Source organism: Aquarana catesbeiana, linkage group LG11 (genome assembly GCF_042186555.1).
Source record: "Aquarana catesbeiana isolate 2022-GZ linkage group LG11, ASM4218655v1, whole genome shotgun sequence".
Lineage (NCBI taxonomy): Eukaryota > Metazoa > Chordata > Amphibia > Anura > Ranidae > Aquarana > Aquarana catesbeiana.
Genome location: NC_133334.1, coordinates 30,537,407 through 30,560,401, shown reverse-complemented (window position 1 = coordinate 30,560,401; position 22,995 = coordinate 30,537,407). Strand labels below are relative to the sequence as shown.

Genomic DNA, 22,995 nt, shown 5'->3' with positions numbered 1-22,995 from the left:
TGCCTCCTGTTTTCACTGATCATCCATTAGATGTTTCTTCAACTTGATTGGAGTCCACCTGTGGTAAATTCAGTTGATTGGACATGATATGGAAAGGCACACCCCTGTCTATATAAGGTCCCACAGTTAACAGTGCATGTCAGAGCACAAACCAAGCCATGAAGTCCAAGGAATTGTCTGTAGACCTCAGAGACAGGATTGTATGGAGGCACAGATCTGGGGAAGGGTACAGAAACATTTCTACAGCATTGGAGGTCCCAATAAAGGGGAGAAAGACCTTAGTCAGTGAGTTGACCAAGGACCCGATGATCACTCTGACAGAGCTCCAGTGTTTCTCTGTGAAGAGAGGAGAAACTTCCAGAAGAACAACCATCTCTGCAGCACTTCACCAATCAGGCCTGTATGTTAGAGTGGCCAGACGGAAGCCACTCCTCAGTAGAAGGCACATAGTAGCCCGCCTGGAGTTTGCTAAAAGGCACCTGAAGCAAAATTCTCTGGTCTGATGAAATAAAGATTGAACTCTTTGGCCTGAATGGCGAGTGTCATGTCTAGGGGAAACCAGGCACCGCTCATTACCTGGCCAGTACCATCCCTACAGTGAAGCATGGTGGTGGCAGCATCATGCTGTGGGGGTGTTTTTCAGCAGCAGGAACTGGGAGACTAATCAGAATCGAGGGAAAGATGAATGCAGCAATGTACAGAGACATCCTTGATGAAAACCTGTAACAGAGCGCTCTGGACCTCAGACTGGGGCAAAGGTTCATCTGCCAACAGGACAATGACCCTAAGAACACAGCCAAGATAACAAAAGAGGTGGCTACATGACAACCCTGTGAAAGTCCTTGAGTGGGCCAGCCAGAGCCCAGATTTGAACCCCATTGAACATCTCTGGAGAGATCTGAAAATGGCTGTGCACCGACACTCCCCATCCAACCTGATAGAGCTTGAGAGGTCCTGCAAAGAAGAATTGGAGAAACTGCCCAAAAATAGGTGTGCCAAGCTTGTAGCATCATACTCACAAAGATTTGAGGCTGTAATTGGTGCCAAAGGTGCTTCACCAAAGTATTGAGCAAAGGATGTGAATACTTATGTACTGTACATGGAATTTGTTTCATTTTTTATTTTTAATAAATTTGCAAAGATTTCATCTAAACCTCTTTCACGTTGTCATTTTTTTGTAGAATTTTGAGAAAAATAATGAGTTTAAACCATTTTGGAATAAGGCTCTAACATAACAAAATGGGGAAAAAGTGAAGCGCTGTGAATACTTTTCCAGAAGCACTGTTCATGCAGACCCGGCTGAAAAAAGTGACAGGGGTTGGGACAAAGGTTTTTTTTTAAACCTTTAATTATTTGAACGAAAGGTGGCCATTGTGAACACCCCTACCATCGTATTCCTTCAAAGCAGATGATTTTTCTTCCATGTCATTGATTTCTTTTTTTTTCTTACATTGTTATATTTTGAAGTCATTAAAGTGGAACTTCACCCAAAAGGGGAAGTTCTGCTTGTTTGTATCCCCCCCCCACCCTTTCCACATTTGCCACTTTTTTTGGGGGGGTGGGGGACCTTTTGACAGGTACCCTTTCTCACTTCCGGGCAGATTGTCGCGGTGATCTGAGTGGAAGGTCAGCCCACCTCCCCCACACATCACAGGTCCCAGAAGACTGCGGGACCATTAGCAAAGCGCAGCGTGGCTCGTGCATGGATTGTAGGAAACCGGCAGTAAAGATGCCGGCGTCTGGAACTGAAGCCAATTGAAGAATCGGCTTGGGTGAGGACATTGTTGGATCCCTGGACAGGTAAGTGTCCTTATAATAAAAGTCAGCAGCTACAGTATTTGTAGCTGCTGACTTTTAATTTTTTGGGGGAGACTGGAGCTCCTTTTTAATTTTAAATATAACTTTTGGGGAGCAGGTAGAAAGATCTGTGTGTCTGTCACAGCCACCATAGAACAGAGAACTGATGGCTCCTAATTAACAAAGGGGCTTGCATGTGCTCCATTTTTTATGTTTAGAAGAGTGATGTAAGCATTATGCTTGCACCACCCTTTGGTATTTCATCCAATTATATGTATTCTTTTTAAAGCAGAAACATTTTCTTCCATCTCACTCATTTTAGTCCTAACATTGTTTTATCTCCAAACAGATCCCACCCCACCGGGCAGCATAAACTTTACTATGATAGGAACTAAGAATGTCACCTTATCTTGGGGAGATCCAGTAAATATGACCGGAGTGGTGAAGTCATATAATATCACTTATTGGAATTCTTCTTCTCCTTCAATCATTTCTGGAACTGTGATAAGCAACACAACATATGTCACCCTTCAAAACTTGATATCGGGGACTAATTACAGTGTCTCTGTGGTGACGGTCATACCCTGGGGGTATCAGAGCACATCTGTAATTGGATCAGTCTGTACAAGTAAGTTTTTGCTCCTTGAGCCTAGGTTCACACTTGTGCGATGCAGGAACCAGAGCGATTACAGCGCCGGTTCCCACATTGCATCCCTCCCGCAGGCAGTTCACACTGCCCTCTGCAAACCGCTGCGGGTGTCAATACATTGTTAATGACACCCCCAGGTTGGTTCACAGATTGCAGTGCAAACTGTGAACTCGCACAGGAATCAGATCGCATAGGTGAGAACACCCATGCAATCCGATTTCAGTGCGGGGGGAAAAAAAAGTCCCTGCACCTTTTTTGTGCGAATTCAATGCGAGTTCAGCCATACAACTGTATGGCTGGACTCGCATTGCACAGACATCGCATGCAAACGGCCCTGCAATGCGGGAGCAAATCACATGCAATGTCTGTGTTCGCACAAATGTGAATGTAGTCTTAAAAGCTATATTTAAAAAGTGTTACAGTATTTTGAAAAGGTCTTCTGAGTGCCCAGATTCTTGACTGACCCCCCCCCCCCATTTGCTCAAGAGGCAAAAGTTACCAAGCAAAGATATATCTGATATGAACAATGATGAAAATGTAAAGTCCCATATACAGTTGTGTAGTCCCATATATAAGTCCAAGACAAAAAAAAAGTTGAATCTGTCATAGGTGAATAACGTGAAATTCATCCAGAACAAATAAATAGGTGATGAGAAGACATATAACTGGAACACATCAATAGGTACTGCGCTTACCAGCTAAGCAAGCCAAAAATGGGGCAAGTGGCTTAAACCCAGCCTGGGCCTTTAGATGGACGATCCAGGTGAGGCAGGATAAACGCACTTGTCCCGTATATCCAGTCCACAGACATTTATCCAAAAATATATGACAAAAACATAGCGTAATACTGATAACGTAAAACACTCCAAAAACAAATAATAAGTGCAACACTCAACATAAACCTAAATCATGTGTAGTCATAAAACATCCAGTGTCAGTAGCAACAACTAGGATGGTTGTGTGAGTGTCATGCAATCATGCAAAGATATATATTATAGTGAGTAAAGATAGAAACGTGAACGATACCCAGAATCTGCTTACCAGATTTAGGTGGAAAGTAAGCATGCAACGATCACCCAGATAAGACGTGAAAAAGGATCCCTCTAGGTGCAGCAAACCACATGTACAAACTGCTTACCAGATGGCAAACCGTTGTGAGCAGACTCCATACAGCCAAAGATTAATCACCATAGGTAGAGAACACAGGATATAAAACTGCAGCGAACCTTAGGGAAATCCTGCTTACCAGATATCCAAACAAGATGGGCAGATGCAATAAAGCACAAGACGGACTCCTGACAGGAACGGCGTGGATACGTCTTGACCAAATGGACCCGAGCTCAGCAGTGCATATATGGTAAAAAACAGCCAATAGTGTAATACTGTATAATACTTGATTTATAGAGATAGAGTAACACTTACACTTAAACGAAAGATAAAAACGAGGGATAAAAACGAAGCCGGCCGGCACTCAGACACACTCCCATCCTCAACAGGGCAACGTGGTGACGTCAGCACGTCCCTCCCAGACGCGTTTCGTCATACGTTGACGTTTTCAATGACGTTTTTATTGGTTCTGGATGAATTTCACGTTATTCACCTATGACAGATTCAACTTTTTTTTGTCTTGGACTTATATATGGGACTACACAACTGTATATGGGACTTTACATTTTCATCATTGTTTATATCACCTTATAGCGCGTTTTTTTTGTTATAATTTTGTATTGGTGTGCCTCACTTGTAACCACAGCTCGTTTATTTATTCCAAGCGCAGTTTTTTCTTTTTTATTAAAGATATATCTGACTTTGCTGCCGAACACTGGTTCATCCCGCTGACTTTCAACTCATTACAGAAGAGAGTAGTGCCATGGAGGTCAGCAGGAGGAACCAGCTGAACTATGCTTAAGTACTAGGAAATCATCCTTTTTGCTGGGAAACAACACTTTCTGGAGGGTTGGTCTCTTGGGTCCCCTACAACTCATACTGGTTTATCCTGCTCCTCCACATCTTTACTGGAGGTCAGCAGGAGAAGCCAGTTAGAGCTGTAGAGAACCCAGAAGTTTGACACAACCAGAAGTGTTGGTTTCCCAGTGGACTTTAGAAGATGATCTTACAGCATCAGAGTGGTGTTCAATGGTGCGGGCAGTGGGAAAGATAAGTATTTAGAGTCATCACTTATGTGTTAAGTGTTCATTTTTTTTTGGTAACTCTTGTACGGTGACAGGGTCCCTTGGTGCATAATGACCTATGTACATTGGTAAAGCTCCAAGGTTTCTTTGTCCTCTCTCTCTGCTCTAGAAAGGGAAGGAGACCTTGCAAGTCTTATTATAAGACAGACGACTTTTAGAGCTAGTTTATATTGTTGCTTTTTAGGTCTCATGCACACGGCCTGGGGCTGTACAATGTACAATTCGGGTGTATTTCTCCAACCAGAAACTACAGATGCTGCCTACAACCTGCCCATAGTTATTAATGGCTGCACATGAATATACGCCAGTACTTGTGTAAACACACATTGCATTTTTTATTCCTAGCTATGTCTGGGTGCAAGCAGAGCACTAGTAGGGTAATGGGGAAAGGACCATGTAAAAACTTTAGCTACCTAGGCTTTAGCTGTAAGGCTGCATTCACACCTGAGCATTTCAGGCAGAAAGTCGTGCGTTTTTACCACAATTTTGCCGCGATTTGTACCACGGTTTTTTTTTGCTGCGATTTTTCACAGGTCAAAAAGTCACCAATGTAAAAAGCAGAAAAACTCCTGTAATCTGCCCAAAAAGAAGCTGATGTACTTTTTTGAGCTTCAGGCATTTTGCTTCAGGTGACAAAATGCTTAGAACAGGTGCCATTAAATTGAATAGGATTTTGCTTGTTGGGCGGTTTTTGGGTGTTTTTTTCAGGCTTTTTTTGGGGCGTTTTACGAGCTGAAAGCGCTTAGGCGTGACCGCAGCCTAAAGTTACAATATGATGTTATCAATGTGAAACACAATCATACAATACGATTTTCTGATTAGGGGATTAGGGGAGGGAATGAACGAAGACAAGAAGAGGTCTCCATATCTACTTAGCTTATTGCTGTAATTAAAGATAATGATGAAGATGATAACTCTTTTTTTTCTTTAGCAGTGTTTTTCTACTGCCGATTAACATTGTAACTTCAACATCACACTCTGAATGTAACAATTGTTACTCTGGTTATTAATGACTTTTTCCTTTATCCACAGAACCGATATCTGTGACATTACCGCAGATTGTTGCCAAAACTACCAATTCTATGTCCCTGACCTGGACACAACCAGACGAGTATCAGAGCTCATACACCTACAGGGTACAGACCAATGTAACCTCATCATCTACACTGATAAATAATACAATAGTGAGCAGTGCATCGGCTACAATAGGATATCTGACAGCGGGAGAGACCTATACATTCACTGTATATACAATATCTGCCTGCAACATACAATCAGACCCCGTGTCTATAACTGACTGCACACGTAAGTACTGCCGAACAGGAAAAGCAACTTATAAATGTCTTTGCCAACAAATGCTCCTTTATTCACCACATCCAATCTGATACTCCCCATCATTATCACATTCTGGAGGTGTAAAAGTGAAAAGCTGATTTGTTGCCACCAGAAAAAAGAACAGTCTTTGTTTCAGATGCATTGACTAAATTCATACAAGCTTCTCAAAGTGGTTGTAAAGGATTATTTTTTTTTTCAAATAACAAACATGTCTATACATACCTGCTCTGTGCAATATAATTGCACAGAACGGCCCGATCCTCCTGTTCTGGGGTCCTCCGCTGGCCTGTAACATATAATTAGACCCCTCGTTTATAACTGATAGACATGTGCATAACGAAAAAATGTGTTTTGTTTTGTTTAGATTCATTAATCTAGTTATTTGTTTTGTTAAATTCGGTTGATTCATTCAATTTGTATACAGGATTCGTATTCAGAATTAGTTTTATGTCTTCTTTTGAATTTACCAATTTTTTACGATTCAAAAAGATCAAATTGATAAATTTCAAATCTGTCGAAACGAAAATGTTTTTTTTTTTTTTTTTTTGATTCGAATGCGGCAAAGTGAACAAACAAAAGAAAAATCTTAATCAAATGATTACAATGACTCTTTAGATCACCTTTCGCTTAACAAAAACAGCGTTATTTCGAAATGGTCCTCTAATAACACACAGTCATTGATTTCAGAAATATGTTTACAGTTCGAATTTGAATGGAATTGAATGTAAAATTTAATTCGAATTTCAATTTGAATTTCGGAAATCCGGACAAATTTAATTTCGTTATTCGGCGCAGTCTATAAACTTCGTTAATACTGTAGCTTGAAACGAACTGCACATGTCTAATAACTGAATTTACCCATAAATACTGCTAAACGGAAAATGTAACTTTTTAAACTATTGCCAAGGGGGCAGGGGCGAGCTGCGGCTTGCTATTGCACTTGTCGAGGTGGAGGAGCCAGGAGCACCGGTGGGGGACCCAAGAAGAAAAGGAGGATCGGGGCTGCTCTGTGCTAAAACACTGCACAGAGCAGGTTAGTATGATATGTTTATTACTTTTTTTTTTTGTAAGAAAACCGAACCTTTAATGTCACTTTAATGCATGAACTCTGTCTGTAGTCTGAGAACTAACATTTCCTATGAAGAAACTACATATTCCACAGTCCCTGGGTCTCTCAGTCTAGTGTCACTCAATTACCAGAGAGATCACCATGCAGTCTTTCACCACATTAGCACTCCCACATTTGTTATACAACACAGAGGAAATGGCGAGGCATGCATTGTGACCTGAAACAAGCACTGTGGTAGTTCATTGAAAACTACAAGCCAACAGCTGCAAAGGCTGCCGGACAGGTGGGTGGAGCCCCGCGCGGCCAAGTTTTTTTTAAAATTGAGACAGCTAACGCGGAAGAGAAGAGACCCCCGCTAGCTGTCAGATCGGGGATTGGGGGGGCGCGGGTCTGTTTGTAGCATGTTACATCATGAATATGGGTGTAACATGTTACGAAACTTAAACTTATCCTTTAAAGTTGAAGTTTAGTCAAATACTAAGCCTAAACCTGTTCCCACCCCCATTCCAAGCCCTATATTAACTACCACGTAAAGGAAAGCTGCTTATAGTTATAAAAATTGGAAAAATGTGTAAAATTCATAAAGATACTTTATTTGCCATCCTTGGATGAAAATATTTAAAACATTACAGTTTGAATGGAAATACAATTTACTTTTAAGTTGATCAATGTTGTGCGAGTCCTGGTATAGAGTATCAAGAATGTGGCCTACGCGTTTCGTGGGAGCCCCGCTTTGTCAGGGCCATTTAGAGCGGCACAAACAGCATGTAAATACTAAAGATGTCCTAGAGATACAAGACTGCAAGATTAGCTAAATCATAAAATGATATTAGGTAAAATGTTAATAATGCATATATATAACATAAAAAAAACTCCTACATCATTGTAGGGCATTTATCATTACCCTTTGGTGTAAGATACTGATATAACAACGTAAAGATATTTTTAACAAAAATGCAGTTACAGGTCATGCTTATTTATGTTCAGCGGTGTCCTATAGACACAGGAATATTCCATACAGAGAGAGAAAGAGAGAAATGGATGTTCAAGTTTAACATGCAAAAATAAAATTTATTAATACCAAATATGTTTGTTTATAGCTTACCTTCAGGTTTCGTGTGTGGCATGTAATGTATTTTCATCCAAGGATGGTAAATTAAGTATCTTTATGAATTTTTAAAAAAAAATACTGTGTCATAAATTATTATCCATACTCCATCGAGGCACATGTAAAGTCCCACTTCACGTTTTTTCCAAAATTTGTTTCCACTAGGGACGGTGCCTCTCTGTGAGTTATAATTATCTCACGATTACCCCCCACACTCATTCAGCTGCTTTATAGCCAAGGTGAGCTCGGGTCATACATGGTAAGACAGAAGGGTGGTCCGGAGGTCGGTACCAGGGAAGCAGGCAGAGCAAGGTCCAGTAGCAAGCCAAAGTCAGAACCAGGAGATCAGGGAATAGTCAGAAGCAAGACATTTTTAACATTTAAGTCTTAACTGTATACCATGTCTCAGTATTATTATTATTATACAGTGCGCCTTTCTAGAAAAGTAAATTATTGTCTTCTGGTCTGCACATCTGTTACTGCTAAATTCCTCCAATTCAAGAAAAAAAAGGGGAAAATGAAAACACAACCAGATAACATTTCTGTAGTTTGAAAGATAACTATAAATATCCCTTGGTTTCCTTGTCCCTCCACTACTCTCCATGCAGGAGGGGGAGGAAGGGGGGGAACCAAGACCATATTCCATATTCCAGGAGAAGAAAAGGAGAAGAATGAAAGGAAGAAGAAAAGAGTATCAGAGAGGAAAGGAAGGTCACTCCCTAAAATTAACTCGGTCAGTCCCTGAGATCTCACAAGGGGTCAGACAAGTATTTGATCCGGTGTTCCCAGATCTTATCAAATAGGCCTCGTTTTTCCTGTAAAAGGCGTTCATTTACCGTGATCCATGACAACTTGTTTTTTACCAAGTCGAAAGGGATCGTGGGCGTCCTCCATGATCTGGCAGTTACTATTCTGGTTGCCGTAAAGATCAAGGTTACCCTGTCTGTTTAGATGTGCCTTCTACCGGGCGTCCCAGAAGAGCTTGCTGCTGTGATTTAGTTAAGTTCACCTGTGTAAGTGAGAAGATGAAATTATAGAGGTGCATCCGAAAATGTTTCACCTTGGGGCAGGACCACCATATTTGGATCATGTGCCTTCCATACCGCACCCTCGAAAACAGGAGGGAGAGACCCCTGGGACGAACGAAGCTATTCTCTTTGGTACCCTGTAATTTGCTTTGATCAGTGAAGTATTTATATATAATTTTGACGCACACTGTGACATTTTGGACCATTCATCTAGAGCGAGTGTCTCCCCAATGTCTTGTTTGGAGTAGAGGTCAGTATAATGTAGATTTTGGAGATAACGCCAGTGTGCTTGTCAAGGAATCTGCATAAATACTCCATTGAGGTGGACGTGGTTATATCAGCCGCCCGTTATAAGGTTTGCAGAAAATGCACTATTTGCACATAATGAAAAATCTCTGAGTTTGTGGAAGAAGGTATTTCTCTTGAAGGGTTCATTGGGGTAGAATCCCCCTGTGATTACAGAGGTCAGCAAAACTCGATATTTTCAATTTAAATTTAACTTGAATACTTAGAATCCATTGGAAAAATTTGAATTTGGCTGAAAAAGAATAAACAAAACAAAACAAAACTAATTTTGCTACGAATGCAACCAAACTAAATTAGTAACTTATCGAATCGATCCGAAATGAAACATATTTTTTCGTTCTGCACATGACTATTCTCTGCTCTGCCTTCTTTTAGGTGATCATTGAAAACGTATCTTTTTCTAGAAATCCTATCCGGACTCCACCTTCAAACTGAACTTTTACTTTCTCCATCAGCTCATTCCTTATACGTAATGCCTTTGGTATCACTAGCCCTACTGTATTGAATTGTATTACTGTACTCTCTCCCTTATTTTGCACAAATTGTTGACCCTATATAAATCCTGTATATTTATAATAAATAATGATAGGATATTTTCTTCTGCTTGAAAAAGTTCAATCATTTTGAATGCTATAGCGAAAGAAAAGAATCCACACATACTTCTCAAAGCTGCTAAGAAGTAACGGTGTACCAGACAACAGGAATTTTTTTGCATGGGAATGCAAAATGGGTATTTAAACCCCTTGAAATCAGGTCAAATGCAAGTCAGATGCACCAGTCAAGGAATTGTGAATGATCACTGAGGAGTATCACACTGATTTCAAGCTTATGCCATAAACTAAAGTCCTTCAACACAAGTCCAAACTCCACCAAGTTCATTTGGAAGGCGCAGTAAATAAACTGTACAATTGTGTGTAAAAATATTGTGGCGTGTATAGAATTATTACCTTTAACCACTTCCGGACCGCCGCATGCCGATATACCTCCTAAGTTTGAAGAGGAATATCGTTGTTATGGCAGCAGCTAGCTGCCATAACCCCGGTATTCTCTTTTTCGGTCAGTGGTCCGGATTTCGATAATAGTGGTCTCTGCGGTGGATTCGCAGCGAAATCACTTTTATCGGCGGCGGGAGAGGGCCCCCTCCCGTCACACTCCAGTTCGCTTACCAGAGCCGTCAGCAGCGCCGGAGGCGAACAGATGTTCCTCCATGCTGGGTATGGAGACTACTGAGGGGAAGATGGCCCCCACCCGTCTCCATACCATTTCTGGACAGAAGCGTCGTCAAGACGTCACTTCCACCCATAGCTCTTAAAGGGCCATTTTTTTTTTTTTTTAAGTGACAACATTTTTTTTTTTCATTTTAGTGTAAATAATTAAGAGGTCCTGTCATGCTTTTTTTTCTATTACATTACATCTTTGTTTACATTCCTTGTAATAGGAATAAAAGTGACACATTTTTTTTTTAAAGAACAGTGTAAAAATAAAAAAAAAAAGGTAAAATAAATAAGAAAAAAGAAACATTTTTTTAAACGCGCCCCGTCCCGCCGAGCTCGCGTGCAGAAGCGCCCGCATATGAAAACTGTGTTCAAACCACACATGTGAGGTATCGCCGCGATCAGTAGAGCGAGAGCAATCATTCTCTTCCTAGACCTCAAAACATGCAACCTGTAGAATTTTTTCTATTCCACGAGCAGGTGCAATTTTGAAGCGTGACATTTTGGGTATCAGTTTACTCGGCGTAACATTATCTTTCACAATATAAAAACAATTGTGCTAACTTTACCGTTGTCTTATTTTTTAATTCAAAAAAGTATATTGTTTCCAAAAAAAGTGCGCTTGTAAGACCGCTGCGCAAATCCGGTGTAACAAAAAGTATTGCAACAACTGCCATTTTATTCTCTAGAGGCTCGGTCCTTAATTGGTTAAAATACCTTTACAAATAGCATTTAAAGTTGAATTTTAGCCAGATAGTAAAGTGGTTCTAAAGCCTCATGGTTTTCCACCTTAAGGCATTCTATGCCTTAAGGTGAAAAATCTTCTGTGCTTCAGCTGCCCCCCAGACCCCCCCTTTTTCTTACCTGAACCCGATCGTGTGACGAGCACAAGCCCAGCAGCTCCAGCCGCTGTCTCTGTCCTCATTGGATAGATTGATAGCAGCGGGAACCATTGGTTCCCTTTGCTGTCAATCAAATCTAGTGACACGGGAGTCGGGGGTGGGGCCTAGTCCTGCTGTCTTTGTCAGTGGACGCAGCAGGGGGACTCGTGAGCACGCCCGCTTGGGTGCCCCCATGGAAAGTGGCTCTCCATGGGGGCACTCGATAAAGAGGAGGAGCCAGGAGCGCCGCTGGGAGACCCCAGAAGAGGAGGATTGGGGCTACTCTGTGCAAAACCCTTGCACAGAGGAGGTAAGTATGACATGTTTGTTATTAAAAAAAAAAAAAAACCTTTACAATCACTTCAAGGACACAAATTCATGCATCTCTGTAATCATTAAAGAGGTATTAACCACTGCAATACCGGGTGTTTTCACCGTCTTCCTGCCCAAGCCAGTTTTCAGTGCTGTCACACTTTGAATGACAATTGCCCAATGCACGACCCGGGGGCGTGTACGTGAAAAGACATCTATGGACATCCTCCCAGAACCAAAGAGCTGCGCTGTAGCCATCTTTTGGCTATAGTGCAGGCAGAAACTGGTTACAGTGCCTTGAAGAAGTATTCACCCCCCTTGGCATTTTTCGTGTTTTGTTGCCTCACAACCTGGAATTAACATGGATTGTTTGAGGATTTGCACCATTTAATTTACAGAACATGTCCACAACTTTGAAGATGTTTCTTTTTTTATTGTGAAGCAAACAAATAGTACAAAATAACAGAAACAGTCAATGTGCATAACTATTCACCCCCCTAAAATCAATACTTTGTAGCGCCGCCTTTTGCGGCTATCACAGCTCCAAGTTGCTTTGGATAAGTCTCTATGAGCTTGCCACATCTTACCACTGGGATTTTTGCCTATTCCTCCTTCCAAAACTGCTCCAGCTCCTTCAAGTTGGATGGTTTGCGCTTGTGAACAGCAATCTTTTAGTCTGACCACAGACTTTCTATTGGATTGAGGTCTGGGCTTTGACTAGGCCATTCCAACACATTTACACATTTCCCTTTAAACCACTCAAGTGTTGCTTTAGCAGTGTGTTTGGGGTCATTGTCCTGCTGGAAGGTGAACCTCCGTCCTAGCCTCAAATCACACACAGAGAGTGGTACAGGTTTTGCTCAAGAATATCCCTGTATTTAGCACCATCCATCTTTCCCTCAACTCTGACCAGTTTCCCAGTCCCGACTGCTGGAAAACATCCCCACAGCATGATGCTGCCACCACCATGTTTCACTGTGGGGATGGTTTTCTTTGGGTGATGTGATGTGTTGGGTTTGCGCCAGACATAGCGTTTTCTTTGATGGTCAAAAAGTTAAATTTTAGTCTCATCAGACCAGAGCACCTTCCTCCATATATTTTGGGAGTCTCCCACATGCCTTTTCACAAACTCAAAACGAGCCATTTTGTTTTTTGCTGAAAGTAATGGCTTTCTTCTGGCCACTCTGCCATAAAGCCCAACTCTATGGAACGTACAGCTTATTGTCGTCCTATGTACAGATAAATATGTAAAAAATACCGCACTATAAACCAAATATGTTAGGCAGAAAAAAATGTTTTCCTTAGGAAAATTTTTTTCTTCAGGAAAAAAGTGTTTGTGAAGAAAACAAACTATTGAAAGTAAAAAGCTATAAACTAAGAGCAGCTGCTAGAGGTGGGATACAAACATAAATAGATGGAAAAGTTTGTAGCAGCGCTAAAAATTGCTATACTAAATTATACCAGTGATAATTAACAACAGTACTTCAATATAAACTGTAATGATTACAATATTATTTTAAAGTTCGTTAATTATGGTGAGTATAGAAAAAGAAAAACGTCCTTCTATGTATATTGATTGTGCTCAAAATCCATAACCAAAGTAACCGGTGTGGGTAAAGCTTCTTAAAAATTGATTGAATAAATCCTCCACCGCAACCACAGTGATAACTCCACACAGAATGCACGCTTACCCTAAGGCAAGCTCTGTAAGCCTGCGACCTATTACTCGGCCAGGGCCTTTATCCAGGGGAGATTCAAGGAGAACGATGTCCCAGCGAATCTTACGGAAGTGGTCAGCATGCAGCACAAGTTTCCCCAATCACAGGTTCAAACGAGTGGCCAGATTGGATACCATTCAGATGTTCCCTAGAATAAAAAGGTTCACCATAGCGTAATACTCTGTGAAGTCCCCCATGGCTGTACTCATACACACTGCTAGAAGATACTCCAGTCTCTGCTGTGGAACTCTGCAGCTCCTCCAGGGTTACCTTAGGTCTCTGTGCTGCCTCTCTGATTAATGCCCTCCTTGCCCGGTCCGTGAGTTTTGGTGTGCGGCTGTCTCTTGGCAGGTTTTCTGTTGTGCCATGTGCTTTCTTTCCATTTGGTTATGATAGATTTGATGGTGCTCCTAGGGATCATCAAAGATTTGGATATTTTTTTATAACCTAACCCTGACTTGTACTTCTCAGCAACATTGTCCCTTCCTTGTTTGGAGAGTTCCTTGGTCTTCATGGCTGTGTTTGGTTAGTGGTGCCTCTTGCTTAGGTGTTGCAGCCTCTTGTCTATATGTAATGACAGATTATGTGACACTTAGATTGCACACAGGTGGACATCATTTCACTAATTATGTGACTTCTGAAGGTAATTGGTTGCACCAGAGCTTTTTGTGGGCTTCATATCAAAGGGGGTGAATACATACGCACATGCCAATTATCAGTTTTTTATTTCTGAAAAATAGTTTTATGTATATATTTTTTTAATTTTACTTCACCAACTTAGACTATTGTGTTCTCATCCATCACATATGTGTTAAGTATGTAAACTGTAAAAAAGGAGGACAGACCATATTGGCCCCATAAAGAATGAGGAAGGACATCTAGTTACAAAGGATGGGGAGATGGCGAAGGTATTGAATTTATTCTTCTCCTCAGTCTTCACAAGTGAATCGGGGGGCTTCAGTAACCAAAACTGCAGTGTTTATCCTCATGACACAACACAGGAAACACCTCCATGGTTAAGAGAGGACAGAATTAAAATTAGACTTGAGAAACTTAACATTAATAAATCACCAGGACCAGATGGCTTGCATCCGAGGGTACTTAGGGAACTCAAGTGATTCAAGTCTTAGGGAAGTCAAGTGATTGCCAGACCGTTGTTCCTAATTTTTACAGACAGTCTACTGACTGGAATGGTACCAGCTGATTGGAGAAAAGCCAATGTAGCACCAATATTTAAAAAGGGCCCAAAATACATCCCTGGGAATTACAGACCAGTTAGCCTAACATCAATAGTATGTAAATTCTTGGAGGGGATGATAAGGGACTATATACAAGATTTTAGTAATAAGAACGATATCATTAGCAGTAATCAGCATGGATTCATGAAGAATCGTTCTTGCCAAATCAATCTATTAACCTTCTATGAGGAGGTGAGTTGCCATCTAGATAAAGGAAGGCCCGTAGACGTGGTGTATCTGGATTTTGCAAAAGCATTTGACACAGTTCCCCATAAACGTTTACTGTACAAAATAAGGTGCGTTGGCATGGACCATAGGGTGAGTACATGGATTGAAAACTGGCTACAAGGGCGAGTTCAGAGGGTGGTGATAAATGGGGAGTACTCAGAATGGTCAGGGGTGGGTAGTGGGGTTCCCCAGGGTTCTGTGCTGGGACCAATCCTATTTAATTTGTTTATAAACGACCTGGAGGATGGGATAAACAGTTCAATCTCTGTATTTGCAGACGATACTAAGCTAAGCAGGGCAATAACTTCTCCGCAGGATGTGGAAACCTTGCAAAAAGACCTGAACAAATTAATGGGGTGGGCGACTACATGGCAAATGGGGTTCAATGTAGAAAAATGTAAAATAATGCATTTGGGTGGCAAAAATATGAATGCAATCTATACACTGGGGGGAGAACCTCTGGGGGAATCTAGGATGGAAAAGGACCTGGGGGTCCTAGTAGATGATAGGCTCAGCAATGGCATGCAATGCCAAGCTGCTGCCAATAAAACAAACAGAATATTGGCATGCATTAAAAGGGGGATCAACGCAAGAGATAAAACGATAATTCTCCCACTCTACAAGACTCTGGTCCGGCCGCACCTGGAGTATGCTGTCCAGTTCTGGGGACCAGTCCTCAGGAAGGATGTACTGGAAATGGAGCGAGTACAAAGAAGGGCAACAAAGCTAATAAAGGGTCTGGAGGATCTTAGTTATGAGGAAAGGTTGCGAGCACTGAACTTATTCTCTCTGGAGAAGAGACGCTTGAGAGGGGATATGATTTCAATTTACAAGTACTATATTGGTGACCCCACAATAGGGATAAAACTTTTTCGCAGAAGAGAGTTTAATAAGACACAATTAGAAGAAAAGAGGTTTAACCTTAAACTACGTAGAGGGTTCTTTACTGTAATTGCGGCAAGGATGTGGAATTCCCTTCCACAGGCGGTGGTCTCAGCGGGGAGCATTGATAGCTTCAAGAAACTATTAGATAATCACCTGAATGACCGCAACATACAGGGATATACAATGTAATACTGACACATAATCACACACATAGGTTGGACTTGATGGACTTGTGTCTTTTTTCAACCTCACCTACTATGTAACTATGTAACATATAATTCAGATTTAAAAAATATTGAACTAAAGGCTGTAATGTAACAAAATAGGTAAAAAGCCAAGGGGGTGAATACTTTTGCAAGTCACTGTAAATGCCACCACATTCATTTATGTGCCCCAAGGAGATTTATGCCATAAAGTGCTAGTATGCACCGCAAAAACTTATGGCAAAGCTTAATTGAACAAGCTGAAGTTAGAAGCTGATTGGCTACCATGCACATCTACACCAGATGTTGTACTCTCCGGTTTTAATAAATCCCCCCTTACAGTCTAGATCACCCACATTCAGAGATTCAAGGTCTTTGCTCCCTATTCTTCCAACACAAATGATGCTGCTATGGGCAGGATCCCCCCCAGCCCTCCATCTTTGCTGTAGAACCCCTGCACCCTTTATAATAAGATCTGTATGTGTACCTTTTTTACTAATAAAAATTATATTTCCTCTTAGTTCCCAGACAAGCTGTCGGTGCCGCAGCGAGCAGTAACACATCGGTGAATTCTCTGTTTGTGAGCTGGACCGCACCACAAGGAAAAGTGTCTAATTATACTGTCACTATAACAGAATATGTCAATAACACAATGCAGACTGGCACAATACAACCTAACATGACGCAAGTAAATTTTACTGGATTATTACCAGGAAGAGTCTACAATGTAACAATAGTGACAGTCAGCAGTTCCTGCAGCCAGGCAGCCCCTTCACTGTCACAGGCCACATGTAAGTATGATTAAGGTCATGTGTCTTCAATGATTATAGTATAGTGATCCTCTGCGCTATTATATAGTGAATGTGATAACAATAAATCCTAATTGGATACTCAGAATTGCTGCAAAACCTAGTGATTTCACAAATACACGTGCATAAGTAAGTGAATAAAATGATTTTGCGCTATTCCATTCTATGTGATTAAATAAACAATGTGATATAAATGTAAACTAAAATCTTACAATACAAAAGTCCATTGATGGTTTTGAATCAATAAAAAATAATCAATTCCCAATTCAATAATATTATGATACAATAATGACTGTGATCCAAATATAAACACTGTGATCAATGTGCAGTCCTTCAATGAATAGATCCAATAACCTTCTTAATAAAACTTCAGAGAGTCTATGTGCCGCCACCAACACCTCAGTGCTCACAGAACTCTCACCTCATATCCACAGAATGTAAACCTTGATTATTATTAAGGACAAGCTATTACCTCATGCTGGAAAACTCCTCCGCAGATCCTCTCTCAGAAGGTCCAGGACCATGTGTTGGGGTAAGGTAAACAGACAAAATGCATTAACATAACCAAACCAATTTATTTAAAAATATAAAATATGCTTACATCTAAGCACAGTTAAAAGTGCTTCAAACAGCAAAAACAGCGTTATGTCACATCCCCTGAAGAGTCCCCTAAAGAAGTCATGTGACACATAACGCGTAGGGCGTGGCCGTAAGACGCAGCGGACCGGAAGTGATGTGAGAGGCAGAAACGCTGCTGTTTTTGCTGTTTGAAGCACTTTTAACTGTGCTTAGATGTAAGCATATTTTATATTTTTAACCACTTCAATACTGGGCACTTTGGCCCCTTCCCGCCCAGGACAATTTTCAGCTTTCAGCGCTGTCGCACTTTGAATGACAATTGCGCGGTCATGCTACACTGTACCCAAACAAAATTTTTATCATTTTGTGCCCACAAATAAAGCTTTCTTTTGGTGGTATTTGATCACCTCTGCGGTTTTTATTTTTTGCTAAACAAACTAAAAAAGAACAATATTTTTGGAAAAAAAAAAGTTTTTCTTCGTTTCGGTTATAAAATGTAGTTTTCTCCTTCATTGACGGGCACTGATGAGTTGGCACTAATGAGCACTGATGAGTTGGCACTGATAAGGTGGCACTGATGGACACTGATGAGGATGCACTGATATGTAGAATTGATGGGCACTGATAGGCGGCACTGATATGCAGCACTGATGGGCACCAATAGGTGGCACTGATATGCAGCACTGATGGGCACTGATAGGTGGCACTGATGGGCACTGATAGGTGGCACTGATGGGCACTGACTGGCGGCACTGATGGGCACTGACAGGCGGCTGTGATGGGCACTGACAGGCGGCTGTGATGGGCACTGATTGGCAGATTGGCGGTACTGAATGTCAATGACAGGTGGCACTGACAGATGGCACTGATGGGCAGCACTGATGTTGAGGTACTGACAGGTTTTACTGCTGGGCACTGTGGTGGGCACTGATTAGCACTGATATGGGCACTGATTGGCACTTTGATGGGAACTATGAGCTTTTTATGGGGCACTGACTGACAGCTTATGGGCACATTTTAAAAGGTGTTGTGGCACATCTGAGGGGGCTGTGCTGATAATCAATATGCTGATTATCAGCACAAACCCCCCCCAGGGAGAGCCGCCGATCGGCTCACCCTGTCAGTGCGAACCGAGAAATGCCGTTTACCGGCACTTCCTGGTTCACGCGATGATCAGATGTGATTGGTCGAACAGAGGCTTCTTATCACGATCGGCGTTGCGGGGTGTTTGGATATGTTAATACACTATTGGAGGCTTGTCTGTTTAACTTACCCCAACACATGGTCCTGGACCTTCTGAGAGAGGATCTGCGGAGGAGTTTTCCGGCATGAAGGAATAGCTTCTCCTTAATAATACTTAAGGCTTACATTATGTGGATATTATTATTATTATACAGGATTTATATAGCGCCAACAGTTTACGTAGCGCTTTACAACTTGAGGGTAGACAGTACAAATACAATACACTTTAATACAGTAGGAATCAGAGGGCCCTGCTCCTTAGAGCTTACAATCTAAGAGGGAAGGTCAAGAGATACAAGAGGTAATAACTGTGGGTGATGTGCTGATTGAGAAGATAAATGTACAGTTGTTAGGTGGGGGCCAGATAGGCTTCTCTGAAGAGATGAGTTTTCAGGGATCGTCTGAAAGTGGATAAAGTAGGAGAAAATCGGACGGATTGGGGTAGAGCATTCCAGAGGATGGGGGAGGCTCTGGAGAAGTCCTGAAGGCGAGCATGGGAGGAGATAACAAGTAGACATGTGCAGGATGAAAAAATTTGTTTAGTTTCATGTTGTTTCGATTCGTTATTTAACCGGTTCAATACCGGGCAATTTCACCCCCTTCCTTCCCAGGCCAATTTTTAGTTTTCAGCGCTGTCGCACTTTAAACGTCAATTGCGCGGTCATGCGACGTTGTACCCAAAAAAAATTGACGTCCTTTTTTCACCACAAATAGAGCTTTTTTTTGGTGGTATTTGATCGCCTCTGCGGTTTTTATTTTTTGCGCTATAGACAAAAGAAGAGCGACAATTTTGAAAAAAACACAATATTTTTTACTTTTTGCTATAATAAATATCCCAATTTTTTTTTAAAAAAACACATTTTTTCCTCAGTTTTGGCCGATACGTATTCTTCTACATATTTTTGGTAAAAAAAAATCGCAAAAAGCGTATATTGATTGGTTTGCGCAAAAGTTATAACGTCTACAAAATACGGGATAGATTTATGGCACTTTTAAAAAAAAAATATTTTTACATTTTTTTAGCGGCGATCGCGATTTTTTTTGGTGACTGCGACATTATGGCGGACACATCGGACACTTTTGACACATTTTTGGGACCAATCACATTTATACAGCGATTAATGCTATAAAATTGCATTGATTACTGTGTAAATGTGACAGGCAGTGAAGGGGTTAACCACTAGGGGGCGGGGAAGGGATAATATGTTTCCTAGGGAATGATTCTAACTGAAGGGGGAGGGGACGCACTAGGGGAGGAGACCGATCTGTGTTCCTCCGTTCTGGGAACACAGATCGCTCTCCTCAGAGCTGACAGGCTGTGGATCTGTGTGTTTACACACACAGATCCACATGCCGGCCCGGTTAATGGGCAATCGCGGGTGCCCGGCGGACATCGCGGCCGCCGGGCACATGCACCGGGTCCCGAGGAATGCGGCGGGCGCGCGCGCGCCCCCTAGACGGCCGGGAATCCCAGGACGTCATATGACGTCCACCCAGGATGGGAGATCCCATCTGTGGACGTCATATGACTATGGGCGGGTAGGGAAGTGGTTAACTAAATTTGCTGCATTCCTTACACTCGTTTTTGGGATTCGTTTAGTTTTGTATTCGAATTCGAAAAATTAGCCCATGTTCAAAAAAATTTGTCTGCATTCGAAAACAAAATATCAGATTCGAAAAAATTCTACCGCATTCGAAAAAAAACTATCAAATTCGAAAAAATTCTACCGCATTCGAAAAAAAACTGTCAGGTTCGAAAAATTCTACCGCATTTGAAAAAATTTGACCGAGTTTGTGAAATTTGTGAAATTCGAAATTCGTATAGAATGAAAGTGAATTCAAATAGAATGGAAAATAATAGAAAAGAATAGCATAGAAAAACAATAGAACAGAATATACAAAAATATAATATATTCTATTCTAATTTTTTCTATTTGAATTCGTATTCATTCTGTATCAAATTCCAATTTCGGAATAGCATAGAAAAACAATAGACCAGCATAGAAAAAAAAAAAAAATATATATATATAGTATATCTATATAGATATATATATATATCTATATAGATATATATCTATATATATATATATAGATAAATATATATATAGATATAGATATATATCTATATCTATATCTATAGATATAGATATATATATATATATATCTATATCTATAGATCTATATCTATAGATATAGATATATATATATCTATATATATATAAAACATCTTCCAAAATTCGAATTTTGTATAGGATGAATTTGAATTTAAATAGAATTAAAAGATTAGAATAGAAAATAATAGAAAAACAATGGAACAGAATAGAAAAAAAAAATATATATATATATATAACATCTTCCAAAATTCGAATTTTATGTAAACTGAAAATCAAATTTGAATAGAAAAGAATAGAAAAGATTGAACTAGAATAGAAAATAATAGGACAGTATAGCATAGAAAAACAATAGAACAGAATAGAATAAAATATAGTATATACCTATATTGTTTTTATAATCTATTCTTTTCTATTATTTTCTATTCAAATTCGAATTCATTCTATACGAAATTCGAATTTCAGAAGCCAAATTCGAGCAGAAAGGTTTAGAATAGAATAGAAAATAATATAACAGAATAGCATAGAAAAACAATAGAACAGAATAGAATAAAATATAATATATATATATATATATATATATATATATATATATATATATATATATATATATATATATATATATATATATTATATTTTATTCTATTCTGTTCTATTGTTTTTCTAGTCTATTCTTTTCTATTATTTTCTATTCTAATCTTTTCTATTCAAATTCATTCTATACGAAATTTGAATTTCAGAAGCCAACTTCCGAAATTCAAATTTCGTACAGAATTAATTCAAATTCGAATAGAAAAGTTTAGAATAGAAAAGAATAGCATAGAAAAGCAATGGAACAGAATAGAAAAAAAAAAATTATATATATATATATATATATATATATATATATATATATATATCTTCCGAAATTGGAATTTGGTACAGAATGAATTTGAATTTGAATAGAAAAGATTAGAATAGAATATATTATATTTTTTTCTATTCTGGACTATTGTTTTTCTATGCTATTCTTGTCTATTAACCCTTCTGGTCTGGTATGGATTTTAAGGGGAACCCCTTAAATTGAAAAAAAATGGCGTGGGGTCCCCCCAAAAATCAATACCAGACCCTTATCTGAGCAGGCAACCTGGCAGATGAGAGAGCCCCCCCCCCCCTGAACCGTACCAGGCCACATGCCCTCAACATAGGGAGGGTGCTTTGGGGTAGCCCCCCAAAGCACCTTGTCCTTATGTTAATGGGGAGAAGGGCCTCATCCTCACAACCCTTGCACGGTGGTTGTGGGGGTCTGCGGGCGGGGGGCTTATCAGAATCTGGAAGCCCCCTTTAACAAGGGGACCCCCAGATCCCGGCCCCCCCTGTTTGAAATGGTAACGGGTACATTGTACCCGTACCATTTCACAAAAAATGTGTGAAAATGGTAAAAAAAAAACAACACACACCGTGGGAGAAGTCCTTTATTAAAAAATAAAAAAATAAAACTGTCCCACGTAGTCCATTCACCTCCGCTGACGGACCGAAAAAAATAAATAAAGAAGATCTGCCTCCACGGGAGGCACACGCCATATGACGCGTCCTCACAGGTGACAGCTCTTTTAAAACTGTGGGCGGGGCCACACAGTGACGCCGCCCCCCTCTGACGAACGGGGACATCCCTATGGCTTCCCCTGTAGCGTCAAAGGGGGGGGGGCCACCGGGATGATAATGCTATTAATTTAACCTCCCTGGCGGTATTCCCGAGTGTGGCTAGGGGTTAAATTTCAGCACCATTAGCGGTAGCCCCGAGCCACACTCGGGATTACATCTCAAGATCCGGGTGCGGTATAATTACCTTGTCCCTAGGATCCTGCGATGTCCCCCCCCGCTGTGTCTGCGGGCTCTGTCCTCCGCTCCGATGTCCTGTGTGCCAGGCTCCGTTGACTGTGAGCGTCGCAACGCATGGGGGTGGAGCCTGGCGGCAAATTAAAAAAAAGTGAAAATTCATAACACATACAATACTGTAATCTTACAGATTTAACATCCCTTTTGTCCCCAGTGCTTTGTCCAATGCCTTGCATGTAGTTTTATATTATATATACTGTTCTTTCTGCCTGG

General features: G+C 40.6%; 1 protein-coding gene across 1 annotated transcript in view; it reads left to right on the top strand.

Moving 5' to 3' along the window:
* LOC141111935 (receptor-type tyrosine-protein phosphatase beta-like) overlaps positions 1 to 22,995 on the top strand; it is a 337,059-nt gene that overhangs the window by 195,977 nt on the left and 118,087 nt on the right. The window contains exons 19-21 of the mRNA XM_073604158.1: positions 2,147 to 2,425; positions 5,671 to 5,943; positions 16,685 to 16,954. Of these exons, the coding sequence (XP_073460259.1) occupies positions 2,147 to 2,425; positions 5,671 to 5,943; positions 16,685 to 16,954 (822 nt within the window). The remainder of the gene's footprint in view (positions 1 to 2,146; positions 2,426 to 5,670; positions 5,944 to 16,684; positions 16,955 to 22,995) is intronic.